Source organism: Artemia sp. Qi Xiang Cuo, chromosome 4 (assembly GCF_049724085.1).
Source record: "Artemia sp. Qi Xiang Cuo chromosome 4, ASM4972408v1, whole genome shotgun sequence".
Taxonomy (NCBI): Eukaryota; Metazoa; Arthropoda; class Branchiopoda; order Anostraca; family Artemiidae; genus Artemia; species Artemia sp. Qi Xiang Cuo.
Genome location: NC_142797.1, coordinates 88182199 through 88197513, shown reverse-complemented (window position 1 = coordinate 88197513; position 15315 = coordinate 88182199). Strand labels below are relative to the sequence as shown.

The 15315-nt window shown below is 33.3% G+C and overlaps 1 protein-coding gene across 1 annotated transcript in view; it reads right to left on the bottom strand.

Annotated features, from left to right (window-relative positions):
- Positions 1-11050, bottom strand: part of LOC148953596 (uncharacterized) — a 105215-nt gene extending 94165 nt beyond the window's left edge. The window contains exon 1 of the mRNA XM_089087752.1: positions 10906-11050. Within this exon, the coding sequence (XP_088943878.1) occupies positions 10906-10993 (88 nt within the window). The 5' untranslated portion in view covers positions 10994-11050. The remainder of the gene's footprint in view (positions 1-10905) is intronic.
- Positions 11051-15315: the final 4265 nt, after the last annotated feature.

Genomic DNA, 15315 nt, shown 5'->3' with positions numbered 1-15315 from the left:
CTCTTTTTTTAAAGGGAGCATCACAAATTATGAGCCAAACCTTAGGTTGCACCATTAATTGAATCACGTTTGTTAATTAATTTATTCAAAGTTCAGCTACTTTCAAACAGTTTGGGGTAACGAACTGTAAGTAAGGAGCAACCCGGCTCAATTGTAACCTAAACTCTAAAAAACTGAATTTTGCTACCAATAAATACATCAAAAAATAATATTTTCATTCTGATTTCAAATATATAAGTTTAATCAAGTTTAGTCTTACCCATCAAAAGTTACAGGCCTGAAATTAATTGCCTTATTTTCGAAAAAAGGGCGAAACACCCCTTAAAAGTCATAGAACCTTAATGAAAAATCACAACATCAGATTCAGTGTATCAGAGCACCCTACTGTTGAGGTTTTAAGCTCTGATCTACAAAAATGTGGAATTTTGTATTTTTGCCAGAAGAAAGATCACGGATCAGTGTTTATTATTTTTTTCCAGGGGTGATTGTATCGATCCAGTGGTCCTAGAATATCGCGGGAGGGCTCATTTGAACGGAAAGTAAAAGTTCGAATGCCCTTTTTAAGTGACCAAAAAATGGAGGGCAACTAGGCCCCGTCCCACACTCATTTTTCTCCGTTCAAAAGTCACCCGATCAAAATTTTGAGATAGCTGTTTTGTTCAACATGTTCGAAAAATATAATAAAATGTCTTTTAGGATGACTTAATCCACCAAAGTCCCCGGGGGAATGGCTGCAAGTTATGAACTTTGCCCAATGTTTACATATAGTATTGGTTATTGGGAAGTATATAGACGTTTTCAGGTTTTTTTTTCTGGTAGGGGGGGTGGGGCTTACGTGGGAGGATCTTTCTATGGAGGAATTATACATGGGGGAGGGACATTGCTATGAAGGGTGCACCAGATTTCCCAGCATTATTTAAAAAAAAAAACGATCAGAAATTTAAAAAAAAACACGTTTTCAACTGAAAACTTTTCAACATCAAAAGTTAAGGCGAACAGAAACTATCACGTATATGATTGGGTTCATCCCCTAGTCAATACCTCGCTCTTTACGCTAAAGTTTTTTTAAGTTCTTTTATAAGAGCTATTTATTCGAATTAACGGCCTTTTTGATTAAGGGGTCATTTCAAAATATGAAAAAAAGTTTGACTCTTTCTTACAACTCTATTTTTTAAAAGAATAAAAAACTTTGACCGAAGGCTGGGCTTGCCAGAAGCATTAATTTCGAATAACTCCAAATTAGAAGTGTCAAGCATTCACTAAATAATCTCAAAAACTTTCCACTAGTTACGAGCGCACGGTTTGAGTGTGACTTATTGTTCAAAGATGAAAATTTTATTCTTAAGCCAAAAGATATCCCTCAGTTCAAAATATGAACAACCGTAATTATTCCCTTAAAGATAAAACACAGATTGTCGGCAAAACCATCAAATTTCCTGACACAAAAAAATAAAGAGCTAATTACCTTGTGGAAAAAAGAAATTAAAGATTACTTTTGAATTGATGAAAATCAATTATGATTTGAAGCTAAGACAGGAAATTGCGCTTAGTGAAGCAGAAATTATACTTTGGCTAACACAAACTAAAAGCAAGGAGTTTAAGAAACTGCTTTTAGATAATTTCGGAGACCACACTGCCTTTCCATGACGATAAAATAAAAGTCCAAAATCCTTTTTAATAGAGAGTATATGTGACCGAAATATCTGGTATGTTTTGTGAAATTTATTACAAATTAATTAAGCTGAATAGCAAAAATTTTGTTTTGTGCTTTATGTTGTGTTGTGTATCAAATTTAATGTCTATTTCAGATGATGATTTGGAATTTAAATACTTTTCTTGCACAATTAAAACCTGTTACTGTAGAATATAGGGTGGTCGAGTTGGTTTTGTTCTGCATGATGGGTAAAATGAGACCAACGGTAAGATAGAGGCAAATCGCAATCAGATTTGATGCATTATTTTAACATACACTCTAAAATCAAGTAACTATACTTGATAATTAGCTGGGGTATGGCCCAACCAATATATTGGCCGTCTGAAATTATCTGGCCGATTAAAGGGTCAGTGCCATTATCGGATATTGGAAACGGATATCGGCCAATTTAATTTTCTATGCGAAACTTACCCAGAAGATGGTGTCAGACTTCATTAGTTAATTTTTGCTTGCCCAGTCCTTGGGGTTGGAGTCACCAGCTAAGTTTGACCGTGTTGGAGGTAGCAGCAGAGTTTATTCAAATGAAGTCAAAGTGCACTTGTTGTCAATAATTGCCAATACCTACCTGGTGGAAAAATTTTCGAACTGTGTGGTGAGTTCCAGAACGTACAACCAGAGAAGTTTTTCTTGCTTGTCGCCTGGATCCCAGATACAAGCATCAATCCCTAAACCAAGTTGCTGGTGACGCTAAAAGGTGGCTACAAGAAGAAACACAGAGCCAGATATGGAAGAAGCAAAGCTAGCCACTGCAACAGAAGAGGATAAAAACCCGAAAAAAAGGAGAATAAACACAGCAAGTTTGATTGACTGCCTGCCTGATAACGTGCTTGCAGCTTCAACAAGTGAGGAAGAAGAGTCAGCAGATAATATTAATCAGGAGCTGGAAAGGTACACAAGTGAGGCTTTCATTGATAGGAAACAACTGTCCGCTAGAGTGGTGACGAAATAAAAGCATTCATTTCAAGAGACTGTTACAACTTGCTCGGAAGTATCTATGCTGTTCGCCCTCTTCTGTCCCAAGCAAGTGAGTTTTCAGTACAGTTGGGAACATTTATGATGATAAACAAAGGTCTCTGAAGGGAGAAAATGCTGAGAAGTTGTGCTTTCTGCATGGCAACTTGCCCTAGTTGGACTGGAATTAATAGCACTGTTCAGACTAGAACTTTATTTGGTTTATTTTCTTCTAAATCTTTTCTTAAAAAATCTTTTTTGCATTATTTTGAATCCACGGTGACATATTGAGACTTTGCTTTTGTGCGTAATAGACCAGAGAGAAACATGTGAGTATGAATATGGGCAGAGAATGGAGGGTTTAAGCCTTAGGTAAATTTTTTTTCTAATATTGGTATCGTATCCTTACGATACCGACATACTGGTATTGGTATTGGACCACAAAAGTCCATCTCGGTTTGGCCCTAATTTGGAGATGACAAAATTAGGAATGGAAAAAAAGTTAAACCAACCTTTTAGTATCCCATTACAACCTTTAGTATCCCATAGTATCCCATTACAACCTTTGGTATCCCATAATTTAATTAACAAAGAACGACGATTCATCTTGCTTCTGCATCAATTTACTTCCTTGTTTAATATTCCGAGCATCCAAATTGCAAATATCTCAGAAGGTATTGTGCGAATATTGATCACTTCACTAAAACAAAACAACATGGAAAGAAACTAAAACTTTAATCGAAATATACCAAGTCTATTTAAAATTATTGGACATAACTCCGCGTATCTATTTGGAACAGCATTCAAAACAACTTGGAAAAGAGTAGAAAATCGCATAGGAAAAATTGCAATAAAAAATCAAATCTTCTACACAAAGTAGATAAATGATTAACAATATTAAAAAACCATAACACTAAAATAAAAAAAAATCGAAAAAAGGCAACCAGGCAATTAGTACTGTTTTGATTACAAACAGTTTGTGGTAACAAACTGTAAGTAAGGAGCGACCCGGCTCAATAACAACCGAAATTCTAAGAAACGGGATTTTGATACCAATAGATACATCAAAGGAATCAGATTTTAATGGTGACTTTACAAGTTTTATGAAGTTTAGTCCTACCCTAAGAAAATTTGGCTGATTTTTGAAAAAATGAAGAAAAACCCCTTAAATGCTATAGAACCTGAATGAAAATCACACCATCAGATTCAGCGCCTTAGAGAACCCTACTGTTGAAGTTTCCAGCTCCTATCTGCAAAAATGAAGAATTTGGTATTTTTTGCCAGAAGAAAGATCACAGATGCGTGTTTATTCGTTTTTTTGTTTTTTATTATATTTTTTTCCCAGAGTTGATCGTATCGACCCAGTGGCCCTAGAATATCGTGGGAGGGCTCATTGAAACGGAAATTAAAAGTTCTTGTGCCCAAAAAATCGAGGGCAACTAGACCCCCTCCCACGCTCATTTTTTCCCAAAGTCACCCGATCAAAATTTTGAGATAGCCATTTTATTTCGCATGGTCGAAATTAACATAAATATTTCTTTTAGGAAGACTTAATCCCCCAAAGTCCCAGGGGGAGGGCTGAAAGTTATCAACTTTACCCAATATTAACATATAGTATTGGTTATTGGAAAGTATAGACGTTTTCAGGGGGGATTTTTTCTGGTAGTGAAGGGATCGATGGTTATGTGGGAGGATCTTTCCGTGGAAGGAGTTTTCATGGGGGAAGGTACTTTTCTATGAAGGGTGTGCCAGATTTCCCAGCATTATTTAAAAAAAAGATAAGAAATTAAATAAAAAAAAAAGTTTTTTAACTGAAAGTAAGGAGCAGCATCAAAACTTAAAGTGAACAGAAGCTATTACGTATATGATTGGGTTCACACCCTGGTCAATACCTCGCTCTTTAAGCCAAAGATTTTTTAGTAATTTCATAAGAGCTATTTATTCTAATTAAGGGCCTTTGTGATTAATTGGTCATTTTTAAAGAATTGGAACAAAATTTGAACTTTAGCGTAAAGAGCGAGGCATTGACTAGGGGGCGAACCACCTAATATACGTATTAAAAACATTTGAATATAGAAGTTCGTTACGTAAGTTAATTCGTAAGTTACATGTATTTATTACTAATAAGAATTTTTATAAATATTATTAAACAACTTTCGAGAAAGCCAATTAACCAAATAAAAGTAAAATGAATATAAAAATTTTGTTTTAATAATTGATCTAAGATGAGCCAAAAACAAAACTTTTATTAATTCAAAAACGTTCAAAAATTAAATAAAAAAAAACAAGTTTTTTTAACTGAAAGTAAGGATAGACGTTAAAACTTAAAACGAACAGAAATTATTCCGTATATTAAAGGGACTGTCCCCTCCTCAACGCCTCGCTCTTTACGCTAAAGTTTGACTTTCTCACAACACTATTTTTTTTTAAACAATAAAAAATTTAGCGTAAAGAGTGAGACGTTGAGGAGGGGACAGCACCTTCATATACGGAATAATTTCTGTTCGTTTTAAAGTTTAACGTCGCTCGTTACTTTCGGTTAAAAAAAACTTGTTTTTTTATTTAATTCAAGCAAGAGATAACAAATGCAGAATTAATAACGTTAAAAATAAATCTTAGGAAATAGCAGTGAAATTACAGCAGACATAAATATTCAAATGGTTCTGCAATTATTATCAGGCGCTTTAATGGAAATGTCTCATGAATATAGTCAAGTAGAATCTGCATTTCCCATCATTTTGAAAAAAAATGTACATGGACAAATTATAGAACCAAATAAGCTACTAAAAGTGCTCAAAAACGTTAAAGAGCCAACTAAGTTTAGAACTAGAAAAAATTATGAAAATGTGCTATATTTCTACAGCATGGCAGAACTAGTATACAAGTCAGAAAGGAAGAATTATGGATATTTTTTAAAATTCCTTTTATAAAAAGCGAAGAAAATACTCTTTTTCATATAAATGTTTTTCCTAAAAGAATTGCAAATATATCAAGGTGTATTAGAACTTACAAATTGCCCTCCCTCTATGTAGCAATCTCTAGTTATAGCTACAGATTGCAAGGACAAGTCGAGGTTAACCAAAGTCATTATAATAAATTAACTTTCTGTAAACTAGGACCACTGTTCTACATAAGGTCAATAAAATCTAAGCAATTAAACTATTGGAGGAGGTAGATACTACAAACCCTCCAACAAAGCAATGTAAAGCTGATATCGTAGGTAAAACAGAAGGAAGGGAAATAAGAAATAGATTTCTCTAATGGAAAAAAAAAAAAAAAACTCCCACTGAGAAGCTTAAATTAATATTAATACTGACAACTCACTGCAGCAACTATCTACATGATGACAGTACAGCTAATAATGATCTTTTCCCATCTCAATTCATTTAGAATCTCTCCCTCTTTAAATCCTCCCAAGAAGTTCCATTTTTCCTCACAATCTTTGTCTTAATCTTCCTTCCACCGATTTTGGAGATGACCGGCTTTTCGTTTAGCCCTAGATGGTTGACCAAAATAAACGATCTTTCCCAATTTGCTCCCTTCAGCCAAAGAACGTGTCTTAGCTATCTCAAGCTTTCTCTAACTTTAGCAATGAAAAGTGGAATAAAACAAACATTTTTCGTGTAGCTTACTTTTTGAAATACGGTCAGTCAGATGCGTACCCAAAAGAACTTCCAGACAATTCCTCTGGAAAATATCTAGCAAATCCTTTTGAGTCTTTTGAATTGTTGAAGTTTCAGATCACTTGATCAAAACCATTAATGTAACTTTCACTATTCTAATCATGATTCACAGACTTATTGTTTCATTCTTACAAATGTTTTTCAACTGTGAGGAAACACGCACAAAAAAAGAAAAAACAAGTAAAGCTTTCTGTTGGGGCCCGTGCCTCCTATTATTAGTTAATTTTCTCTTTTCTCTACATATAGATTTACCAATGAAGTAATATTTTGCACTTTAAAGTCTCTCGTAGAGGCTAGCTTATTTTCAATGGAAGTTGAAATTTACTAATTTTACCAAAGAAATTATGTTGGCTTGGTATCAATATTCTGTGTTAGTCATCATAAGGGCTAACAGAATCTTGGCCCATGGATTTTAAGTTAACGATGCTGTAAATTTAGTTTGGGGTTCCAATGGGCGGATTGGCTAGCGTCTTAGCCGGTTCACCAAATAGGTTAGTTAAGCCCTTTGCGCACAGGTAATTTTTTGTTAGTTTGTCTTTAGAGTTTATCTTTGGAGTTCATTTATAAAATTCGTCTTTAGATTTGGTTTCAGGAAGTCGTGTCCGTAGCTTATGAATTGATAAATATTTGTGCTGGTTTTGATACATTGTTCAACAAATGTGAATTATACTTTGTCGGTTGTTATTGATTACGTTTCCCGAGCCCAGGTAGGGTTGAGAAGATAGTGTCTTGAGTTTACCGTCATGGTAATATATAATGGACGGCCCAACCCCCTCCAAAGAGATATGCAGATATAGATTATCGATGGCACAGACCTGTGACACCCCGGATGAAAAAGTCCACGAGGTATCGTGGGTGCAATACCTACACTAGTGACCCCAATAGCGGCACTGATGATGTCGTGCTACGTGTATTGGCGGTGCTAGAATACTAACACTATCATCCGTGTCTGTCTTTTCGTTACCAAATATCACCTACCCCTTCACTTAACCCCAATCTGAGCCATTTTAGGACTAGGCGACCAGTCTAATATTAATTTCCAAATTAATTTTTGCCCCGAGCTCTCGAAACTTCCAAAAAAACATTTATTCTATTGAAATTTTTGTTTAGGACCTAAAAATACACTAAATCTATCCCATAATTTCCCAGAGTGTTCACCATGTTTTTAGAAAAAAGTCCATCAAAATAATCCACAGAAATGGGGATAGAACGCAACCCTGCTTGAATCCTGGTTCAATATTAAATAAAAAAAAACAACTTTTTTAGCTGAAAGTAAGGAACGACGTTAAAACTTAAAACGAACAGAAATTATTCCGTATGTGAGAGGGGCTGTCCTCTCCTCAACGCCTCGCTCTTTACGCTAAAGTTTTTTATTGTTTAAAAAAATAAGAGTTGTGAGAAAGTCAAACTTTAGCGTAAAGAGCGAGGCGTTGAGCAGGGGACAGCCCTTTTACATACGGAATAATTTCTGTTCGTTTTAAGTTTTAACGTCGTTTCTTACTTTCAGTTAAAAAAACTTGTTTTTTTTTATTTAATTTTTGAACGTTTTTGAATTAATGCAGGTTTTGATTTTGGCTCACCGTACATGAATAATTAAAACAAAATTTGCACATTAATTTTTCTTTTATTTGGTTAAATGGCTTTCTCGAAACCTGTTTAATTTTATTTAGAAACGTTTTCCTTGATATTAGGTACACGTAACTTACAAATTAACGTATGTAAAGAAGTTCTATCTTCATAGTTTTTCACCACCGTATATTAAGGGGTTCAACTATTATTAAATACCTTATTTTTTACGATAAAGTTCGAATTTTGTTCCAATTCTTTTTAAATGACCCCTTAATCACTAAGGCCGTTATTTGGAATAAATAGCTCTTATGAAAGTACTAAAAAACCTTTGGCTTAAAGAGCGAGGTACTGACTAGGGGGTGAACCCAATCATACACGTAATATTTTCTGTTTGTTTTAAGTTTTGATGTCACTCCTTATTTTCATTTGGAAATCTTGTTTTTTTATGTTTAATTTCTGATCTTTTTTTAAATAATTTTGGGAAATCCGGCGCCCCCTTCATAGCAATTTCCCTTCCCCCAAGAAAACTTCCTTCATGGAAAGATCCCCTCATATAACCCCCAAGCCACCCAGCCCCCTACTACCAGAAAAAATCCCCCATGAAAACGTCTGTATAGTTCCTAATAACCAATACTGTATCTTAACATTGGGCAAAGTTCATAACTTTCAGCCCTCCCCCCGGGGACTTCGGGAAATTAAGTCATCCTAAAGGACATATTTATCATATTTTCAACCATGCTGAACAAAATGGCTATCTCAAAATTTTTGATCAGGTGACTTTGGAGAAAAAATGGGGGTGGGAGGGGGCTAGTTGCCCTTCATTTTTTTGGTCAGTTAAAAAGGGCACTAGAACTTTTAATTTCCGATTTAATGAGTCCTCCACTATATTCTAGGACCACTGGGTCGATACTATCACCCCTGGAAAAAAAAAAACACGCATCCGTGATCTTTCTTCTGGCAAAAAATGCAAAATTCCATATTCTTGTAGATAGGAGCTTGAAACCTCTACAGTAGGGTTCTCTGATACGCTGAATATGATGGTGGGATTTTCATCAAGGTTCTATAGCTTTTAGAGCGTCTTTCCCCCTTTTTTCAAAAATCAGCCAAATTTTCTCAGGCGCATAACTTTTTATGGGTTTGATTAAACTTAATGAAACTTATATATTTGAAATCAGCAATAAAATCTGATTCTTTTGATGTATCTCTTAATATCAAAACCGTTTTCTAGAGTTTCGGTTACCATTGAGCCGGTAATGCTCATTACGGTGATTCCAGATATATAAGATTCGTTAAGTTTAATGTTACTCATGAAAAGCTACAAAATTTGACTGATTTTAAAGAATGGACGGAAACACGACCCAAAAGTTGAGACGTCTGATTGAAAATTGTCCCAGCAGGTTCAGCGTATCAGAAAACCCTACAGTAAAAATTCTAAGCAGTCATCTGCACAAATTTGAAATTTTGTATTTTTTACCAAAAGACAGGTCACGGATGCTTATCTATTATTTAATTTTTTTTCGTCTATTTTTTTTTTATTTTCCCAGGGTTGATCATCTTGAAAAAATCGTCCTAGAGTATTGGAAGATGGCTCATTAAATAAGAAAACAAGGCCTTTTTTAAATCAAACTATGCTAAGAAGAATTATTCAGGTGGTAACATCCACAAGAAATTTTCTAAGGGGAATCAGCAACGAGGATGGAATTTCCTGGAGGGGTAGGATATTTCACGAGAAGTACTTTCCATGGATAATTTTTCAGGGTTGGAGAATTTCAAATGGAGAGGTGAATATCCTGGTATTATTTGAACAACGGTCAGAAATTAAATAATAAAACAAGTTTTTCTACTGAAAGTATACAGCAAAATTAAAACCAATAACGAACAGAAGCTACTCCGTATATTAAATGGCCCTCTCCCTCTTCAATGCCCTACCCTTTGCTACAGTTTGACCTTTTGTTCCAACATTTTTAACAGCGACCTCTGAAAAAAAATAGCCATTTAATTAGAATCATAATCTTTTTTAAAAGTGCTTAAAAAAAACTTTAGCACAAAGCTTTTGGTGGGTAACTTTAAACCCATTACATTTTAAAATCTTCGAAAATGATGATTCTTTTCATGTATTATTATTTTCAATTTTTCTACAATATTTAAATCTTTCGTTATATTAACCTCCAGTAGCCGTTGCACTTTTTTTCACGAAACCCGTTGAAAAATAGGAAGAATCTAAACTATAACAACTTGTAAAAGGAGGAAATCTAAAATAGGAGGAAAATCTTAAAAAAAAGGATAAGAAGATATTAAGAATATATTTTAACATCATATATAAAAAATCACTGAAATAATTTTGTGACTCAGGTACATCAGCAAACAAATTTTCAGTAATTTTCTCGCCAGATGATTGGTGCCCAAGAAAACAGTATTAAACTTGCTTTTTGAGTTTCTTGTTCCTTCCTTTATCAACATTCTTTTTTCTTTTTCAACTTTTATTTTCTTTATAGCACAGCTTGAAGATATTCTCAAAATGTTTATAAATTTTTAGATAAAGGACTTCTAAATAAGACTGAAACTTGGTTACAGATAAATAGTATTGTAATTTTCTTTTATTTCTTGGTTGTTCAAAGTATATATTACGCAAAAAAAAATAAACTGTGATGAAAATAAAAATAAAGTATAAACATTATACACATATTTAAGATATTAATTAGACGAAAAAAACCTGGTTTATTTAACGAAGCAATATTTTCAAATAAGGTCTCTTTTTCAATTTTTATTCTATGTTTCCCTCCTTTATAGATCAAAGAACCCTTTTGGGGATCAGTGCATAATTGTAAGTTTCATGGATTTTATCTTTTGCCATAAAATATATCTTAAATCTTAGAAAAACATGCTTTTTCAAGAAAAACATTAAATTTATATCTTTCAAAAGGTAATGTACCATTTACTATATTCTACTAGTATATATAGTGTACTATAAAGTTTACTCCAACTTACCGTTAGCTGTAGCTGATTTTTCTAGAATGATCGGTACAAGGTATAAAATTATCCAAATGTATTTCGTACCCACTGCCCTTAAAGCCATATTTAATTTCTAAGTTCTTTATTGGTATCGAAGGACTCAAGCTTATGCTTCGACTTTAAATTGAAGCTCCTGACATGGTTTTGATTTCACTAGCCGTATTGCATGATACGCTCGATAAACAAAAAAAAAAAAAAAAAAAAAAAAATCGTGCGAAAAACCTACCTTATGACTTAATAGTTTGAGAATACCCATTAGAACTGGTCTTATTCCTTGCCATTTTGGCAATCAACAGCTGCTAAACTTGCTTAACAAGGAACAAAATTAAAGAGGAGTGAAGCTATTTTTATTTATAATGATAGAAAATTGGGTTTGGATGGACAACTATTTAGGTCATTGGCTCAAGATGATCCTATAACTACCGGTACTTTCCCTAATTGGCAACCCAAACCATAAGGTAGAAACACTCGTATATATATATATATATACACACACACACACACACACACACACACACATATATATATATATATATATATATATATATATATATATATATATATATATATATATATATATATATATATATATATATATATATATATATATATATATATATATATATATATATATATATATATATATATATTTGTGTGTGTGTACAGAGAGAGAGAGAGAGAGAGGTATGAATGAAACAATTCTATATATGTATATACATATGAATATACAAATTTGTATCATTTCATTATATCTGCTGCCTTTGGACTAGTTTTCCAATAATTTAAGATTTTTCATCTTTAATATTTGATTTTAATTAATTGAAAAAATTATAGAAGCAGTTTCTTAACGAAAAGCAAAGAGTAATATTAATCTTAAAACCAGGAGAAACAAGTTTCTATAGCAATTCAAACTCAAAATGGCCCAAAATTACTATTAGAGAATAAAAGAAAGCCAAAACGAACAGACATTAAAATAAATGATCATTTCAAACATAATGGTAATATATGTTTTTGCAGATGAACAAGTAAAAATCATAACGAGCAAACATTATATTTTATATTCTATCAAACAGTTCGTGGTAACGAACTGTAAGTAAGGAGCGACCCGGCTCAATGGTAACCGAAACTCTAAAAAACGGGATTTTGATACTAATAGATACATCAAAAGAATCAGATTTTAATTCTAATTTCAAATATATAAGTTTCATCAAGATTAATCTTACCCATCAAAAGCTGCGCGCCTGAGACAATTTGGCTGATTTTCGAAAAAAAAGGAAAAGCCCCCTGAAAACTATAGAACCTCAATGAAAATACCACCATCAGATTCAGCCTATCAGACACCCTGACTATAGTGGTTTAAAACACCCATAAGACAAATGGGTGATTTTTGTATTTTGCCCGACGAAATATTATGGATGCGGGGTGAGTTGTTTGTTTTTTTCGGGTGGGGTGTTTTTTTTCCCATGGGTAATCGTTTCAACCCAGTGGTCCTATAAAATCGTGAGATGGCTCATTCGAACGTAACTTAAAAGTTCTAGTGTCCTTTTTGAGTGATCAAAAAATTGGAGGGCAACTTGGTCCCCTCCCATGCTCATTTTTTTCTCAAAGTCACCCGATCAAAATTTTGAGATAGCCATTTTGTTCAGCATGGTCGAAAATTTGATAAAAATGTCTTTTAGGATGACTTGATCCCCTAAAGTCCCCAAGGGGAGGGCTGAAAGTTACGAACTTGACTCAATGTTAACATATAGGGTTGGTTATTGGGAAGTAAACAGACTTTTTCAGAGGATATTTTTTCTGGTAGGTGGGGGAAGGAGAGGGTCAGGGGCTATATGGAAGGATCTTTCCATGAAGGAAGTTTTCATCGGGGAAGAGACATTGCTATGAAGGGGGCGCCGGATTTCCCAGCATTATTAAAGAAAAAGATCAGGAATTAAATAAAAAAAAACAAGTTTTTCAACTGATCAACTGATTGTGATTAAGAGGTCATTTTTAAAGAACTGGAAAAAAAATTCGAACTATAGTTTAAAGAGCAGGGTATTGACTTGGGGGCGAACCTCTAATATACGTGTTAAAAATTAATGAATATAGAAGTTCGTTACGTAAGTTAATTCTAAGTTACCTATATTTATTACTAATAAAAACGTTCGTAAATAAAATTAAACAAGTTTCGAGAAAGCCCTTTAACCAAATATAATATGCAAATTTTGTTTTAATTATTCATGTACGGCGAGCCAAAATCAAAGCTGCATTATTTCAAAAACGTTCAGAAAATAAATAAAAAAAACAAGTTTTTTTAACTGAAAGTAAGGAACGTTATAACTTAAAACGAACAGAAATTATTCCGTATATGAAAGGGGCTATCTCCTCCTCAACCCCTCGCTCTTTACGCTAAAGTTTGACTTTCTCACAACTCTATTTTTTTAAACAATAAAAAAACTTTAGCGTAAAGAGCGAGGCGTTGAGGAGGGGACAGCCCCCTTCATATACGGAATAATTTCTGTTCGTTTTAAGTTTTAACGTCGTTCCTTACTTTCAGTTAAAAAAACTTGTTTTTTTATTTAATTCAAACTTAAACCGCACAAAATTACTACAAAAACGAGTTTGGCTCCACATCCCCTAGCCGTAAAAGTTTTGAAGCATATTGCGTTATTTGTGTTTTATTAAAAACTATATGTATTTTGATCTCTATTGTTAAGTTTTCAAAACATCAATGGCGAATAAAAAACAAATCTCTAAGGTACTCAGGAAGTTTGAAAAGAATTAAAGAAAATAAACTGACCATTTAATATATAATATTACTAATTCCTAACAATTTCAACACTTCTATATACAACACTTTATCTTCAAGATAAAACACTGTACAGAATTACAAACTTGTATTTTTTTTTTTTTTTTTTTTTTTTTTGTGAATGTCATGAACATAAGAATCTCTATGATAATAAAGAACACCGGGAATTAATAAAGAAAATAAATTGACTATTTAATACATAATGGTATTAATTCTTAATAATGTCAACAAATTTATATACAAGACTTTATCTTTAAGATACAACACTGTACAGAATTACTAAATTGTTATTTTTTTTTGAATATTATGAATATAAAAAAGATTTTATAATATATTTTGTTTCGAGTAAAGTGCAAGTCACGCAAATGGTTTTAGAACTTTTACAGTTATTGGATGAGGAGATGGGAAGCTGCCATACTCCTCTTTTTTGTACTTTTATTCGTTTTAAGTTGGACTTGGATTTTGAATTAAAAAATTGAATTATTAATCGCAAATAATCGTAGTAGCAGTTGCGAGTGGTTGCATTTGCAATCACAGTAGCTGTCAGTGTCACAGTATTAACCTCCCTAATATTTTTGTGTTAATACCCTTATCTGTTTCTAAAACATTGCAGATACGCATTTTTGTTGACGTGGATACATATAGTGTCTTTTGATTTAGCTCAACGTACACCTCACAATTCCCCTAAATTTTAATTTAATACCCTTAAATTTTCAGACACACCCAGGATCAAACCTTCGCCATTTCCCATTGATTAAATAAAAACTTTTTTTTTCAACTGAATATAAGAAACAGCATTAAAACTTAAAACGAACAGAAATTGTTAAGTATATGAGGGGGGTTGCCCCCTCCTAAACACCTGGCTCTTCATGCTAAAGTTTTTCGACACTTCAAAATCAAACAGTTCGTGGTAAAGAGCAGTAAGTAAGGAGTGACCCGGCTCATTAGTAGCAGAAACTTTAAAATATGGAATATCAGATTTTAATGCTGATTTCAAATATATATGGTTCATCAAGTTTTGTCCTACCAATCAAAAGTTACGGGCCTGAGAAAATTTGCCTCATTTTTGAAAAAAGGGGGAAACGCCCCGTAAAAGTTGTAGAATCTTAATGAAAATCACACCATCAAATTCAGCGTATCAGAGAACCCTACTGTAAAGGTTTCAAGCTCCTATTTGCAAAAAAGTGGAATATTGTATTTTATTGCCAGAAGAAAGATCGCGGCTGCGTGTTTATTTTTTATTTTTTTATTTTTTTCTCCAGGGGTGATCGTATCGACCCAGTGGTCCTAATTATAGTGGGAGTGCTCATTCGAACGAATATTATAAGTTATAGTGCCCTTTTTAAGTGACCAAAAAAATGGAGGGCAGCTAGGGCCCCTCCCACGCTCATTTTTTCCCCAAAGTTATAATTAAAATTTTGAGATAAACCTTTTATTCAGCATAGTCAAACATATAATAACTATATCTTTTAGGATGACTTAATCCCCAAAAGTCCCTGGGGGGAGGGCTGAAAGTTATGAACTTTACACCATATTTAAATATAATATTGGTTATTGGGAAGCATACAGACATTTTCAGGGGTTACTTTTCTGGT